General features: G+C 30.5%; 1 protein-coding gene across 1 annotated transcript; it reads left to right on the top strand.

The window, feature by feature from the left end:
* The first annotated feature begins 210 nt into the window (after window positions 1-210).
* LOC126899612 (zinc finger MYM-type protein 1-like) lies at window positions 211-2,648 on the top strand. Its single transcript, XM_050674662.1, has one exon. The coding sequence runs from the start codon at window positions 1,220-1,222 to the stop codon at window positions 2,348-2,350; it is 1,131 nt and encodes a 376-aa protein (XP_050530619.1). The 5' UTR covers window positions 211-1,219; the 3' UTR covers window positions 2,351-2,648.
* Window positions 2,649-3,175: the final 527 nt, after the last annotated feature.

The raw sequence follows: 3,175 nt of genomic DNA on the forward strand, positions 1-3,175 counted from the left end.
AACCAAATAGAATTACACATGTGTTCAACATGTTCTTTCAAAAAAACTGGTACCAAGGGCTAATAGAACCGAGTGTATCGCCGTGGTCAGCACCGATAGTGCTGGCCAAGAAGAAGGACGGGACTTTTCGTTTATGTATAGATTACCGACGACTAAACGAAGTAACCGTTTCGGACGCGTACCCCATGCCTAATCTAAACGACATGGTTNCAGTGGCGTATTTATATGCAGGCACTATAGGCACGTGCCTACAGCGGCAAATTCTAAGGGGCGGCAAATTTTTCATGGGATTTTTTTTTTCAATAATGATGGCCATGCATATTAACTCGGTGAAACTTATTTTTATTCAGCCAACAAAAGTATCTTAAAGTATTGAAAACAATGACATTGGTTCCAAATAAATTTCGAATTTATTTATTTTTAAAGTTTCTTATCGCTGTCTACCGGAAATATTCACGCCGTCGCCGTCAAAAAAATGGTCAGTGAGTTATCTACAGTACATATTAACAATCTAATAATATCAACATTCAGTGCAGTGGTTCTACGAAAAATTTCTTGACCGATCTTTTATCTTATTACTTGAGAAATGAGAAGTGATTTCAGTCTGTGGTCTATCGTACTGTCGCCTGTGCGTTCTGACCGTGCTGCAAAGTGCTGAGTGCGTACCGCTGCAGCTGTGTCGTCGTTTTTTTCGAAAATAGTCTTTTTATTTTGTGAGCATGAGTTCGAATAGAAAACGGTTAAATGGTGACCAATACAAAAAAATTGCCAAATTAAAAAGTGAAAAACTGCAAAATGTTTTAAATAAAACACAAAAATTGACTGATTTTTTTAAAAATCCAGCTTCTACTTCTGGTGTTTGTAGTAGTAATAGTAGTAACATTATGGATATTAATATGAAGAAAACAGATTTTCAGGTTAGTGACAGTGAAACAACAATAATTAGTGAATCTATTGAAGTGGATAATGTTGAACCAGAAGGTAGTTGTGAGTCAAATGAGTTGACTAATATGATAGTAAATGAAACCATTTTGGAGATAGACCCAGCTAAATGGGTTATTAACGACGAATTTCGTGACTATATTGCAAAAAATGGTTTTAATCAAAATATGACAAATGACTTTATTAACTCGAAACGGATATATTCTGATAAAACAAGATATTTGACCAAAATTATGTTTAATAGACGATTAATTAATGGAGAAACAATTGTTCGTTCATGGTTAGTTTATTCTCCAAGTTAAGAGTAGTTTTTTGTGGGCCTTGTCGGATATTTCAAACATCTTTAGAAACTCAACTTGTTACTGAAGGGTTCAATGATTGGAAAAATGCTACTGTCCGTTTCAGCTACCATGAAAATAGTAAAGAGCACCGAGATGCTATTATGAATTTAAAACATAGAGGTAATGTCTTGGGGCGCATTGATAATTCATTGATTAAACAATTAGACACAGAAATCGAATATTGGAGAAATGTGTTGAAAAGGGTAGTCGAAACTATTAAATCGTTAGCTTCTCGTGGTCTTCCTTTTCGAGGACATGATTCGTGTTTTGGTTCTGTACACAACGGTAATTACTTAATGTCACTCGAATTAATCGCAAAATTTGATCCGTTTTTAGCCGATCATATAGTTCGTTTTGGAAGTAAAGGCAGTGGCTCTACGTCATATTTATCTCACGTTATATGTGACGAATTTATTTTGTTAATGATGAAAAAATTAAAATATAATATTGTTAGAGAATTAAAAATATCAAAATATTTTTCCATAAGTATTGATTCGACGCCAGATATTTCGCACGTCGACAAATTATCATTTATGGTGAGATATGTCCTCGCAACTGGTCTTCCTGTAGAACGATTCTTATGTTTTGTTTCAAATCCAGGACATAAAGCTTTAGATTTAACTAATGTCATTATTAATACTTTAAAATCTCATGATATTGACATTTCTGACTGTCGAGGGCAAAGCTACGATAATGCTAGTAATATGTCAGGTCAATACAGTGGAGTTCAGGCTCGAATCAAAGAAATTAATCCACTAGTTTATTACGTACCGTGTAGCGCTCACTCGTTAAATTTGGTTGGCATATCTTCTGCAGAAAGTTGTCCACAAGCATCAATTTTTTTTGGATTTATACAACAATTATATAATTTTTTTTCCGCATCAACGCAGAGATGGTCAATTTTGCAATTAAATATGAAACGTAATGCTAATACAATTAAGAGTTTATCAAACACCAGGTGGTCGGCTCGCGCAGACGCATGTCGAGCATTATATAATTCGTGGGATGAAATTATTAACGCATTGATCACTATCAAGGATGACACTTTTGAAAAATGTGTTACGTAGTATAATTATTAACACAAAAATAAATGGATTAAACATCCTGGGCAAACAATTTCAAAAAATAAGCTTAGATTTTTTTTATGTATACTAAATTTTAATGAAAAAATAATAATAAAAATTCCACTTCCTCCCATAAAAAAAAATGGCAATCTACTTAACTTAGGAGAGGTACACAATCTTGTATGTACAGAAAAACATAATGGATTAGCACACGATCCTAGATATGATGTGCAAATAGTCGAATGCATATTAAAGTACGTATCACGTACTATAGGATACGAGCAATTTATTAATATTATTAATTCCGAATTTTAAATTTATAACTATAAAATTGTTTAAAAAAAAAAAAAATTTTAAAAATAAAAAAAATTATATATATATAAATAAAAAAAAATATATATTAAACTAAAAAGTGTAATTCATTTGTTACGTCATACTTACATACAAATTATTATAACTATACTGCATGCTATTTTATCTTATCAATTAAATTTTACATTAGAAATTATTATAACTAATTTAACTGCATGCTATTTTATCTTATTAATTAAATTTTACATTAGGAATTATTATAACTATAATTTAACTGCATGCTATTTTATCTTATCAATTAAATTTTACATTAGAAATTATTATAACTATAATTTAACTGCATGCTATTTTATCTTATCAATTAAATTTTACATTAAAAAAAAAAAAATTAAAACCATACTTTAAGTACATGTTGTTTTACCTTATCAATTAACTTTTGCGTTAGTATTAACCTTAGAATGACAGTAAAATATATTTAAATTACAAATCATAACTTTAAGTAAAAAAAAAAAAAAA

This window comes from Daktulosphaira vitifoliae, unplaced genomic scaffold, assembly GCF_025091365.1.
Source record: "Daktulosphaira vitifoliae isolate Bord-2020 unplaced genomic scaffold, ASM2509136v1 Scaffold_2, whole genome shotgun sequence".
NCBI lineage: Eukaryota > Metazoa > Arthropoda > Insecta > Hemiptera > Phylloxeridae > Daktulosphaira > Daktulosphaira vitifoliae.

What these genes read in the sequence shown, in the direction of transcription:
- LOC126899612 (XM_050674662.1), top strand. Translation starts at nt 1,220, where the DNA reads ATGGTTAGTTTATTCTCCAAGTTAAGAGTAGTTTTTTGTGGGCCTTGT.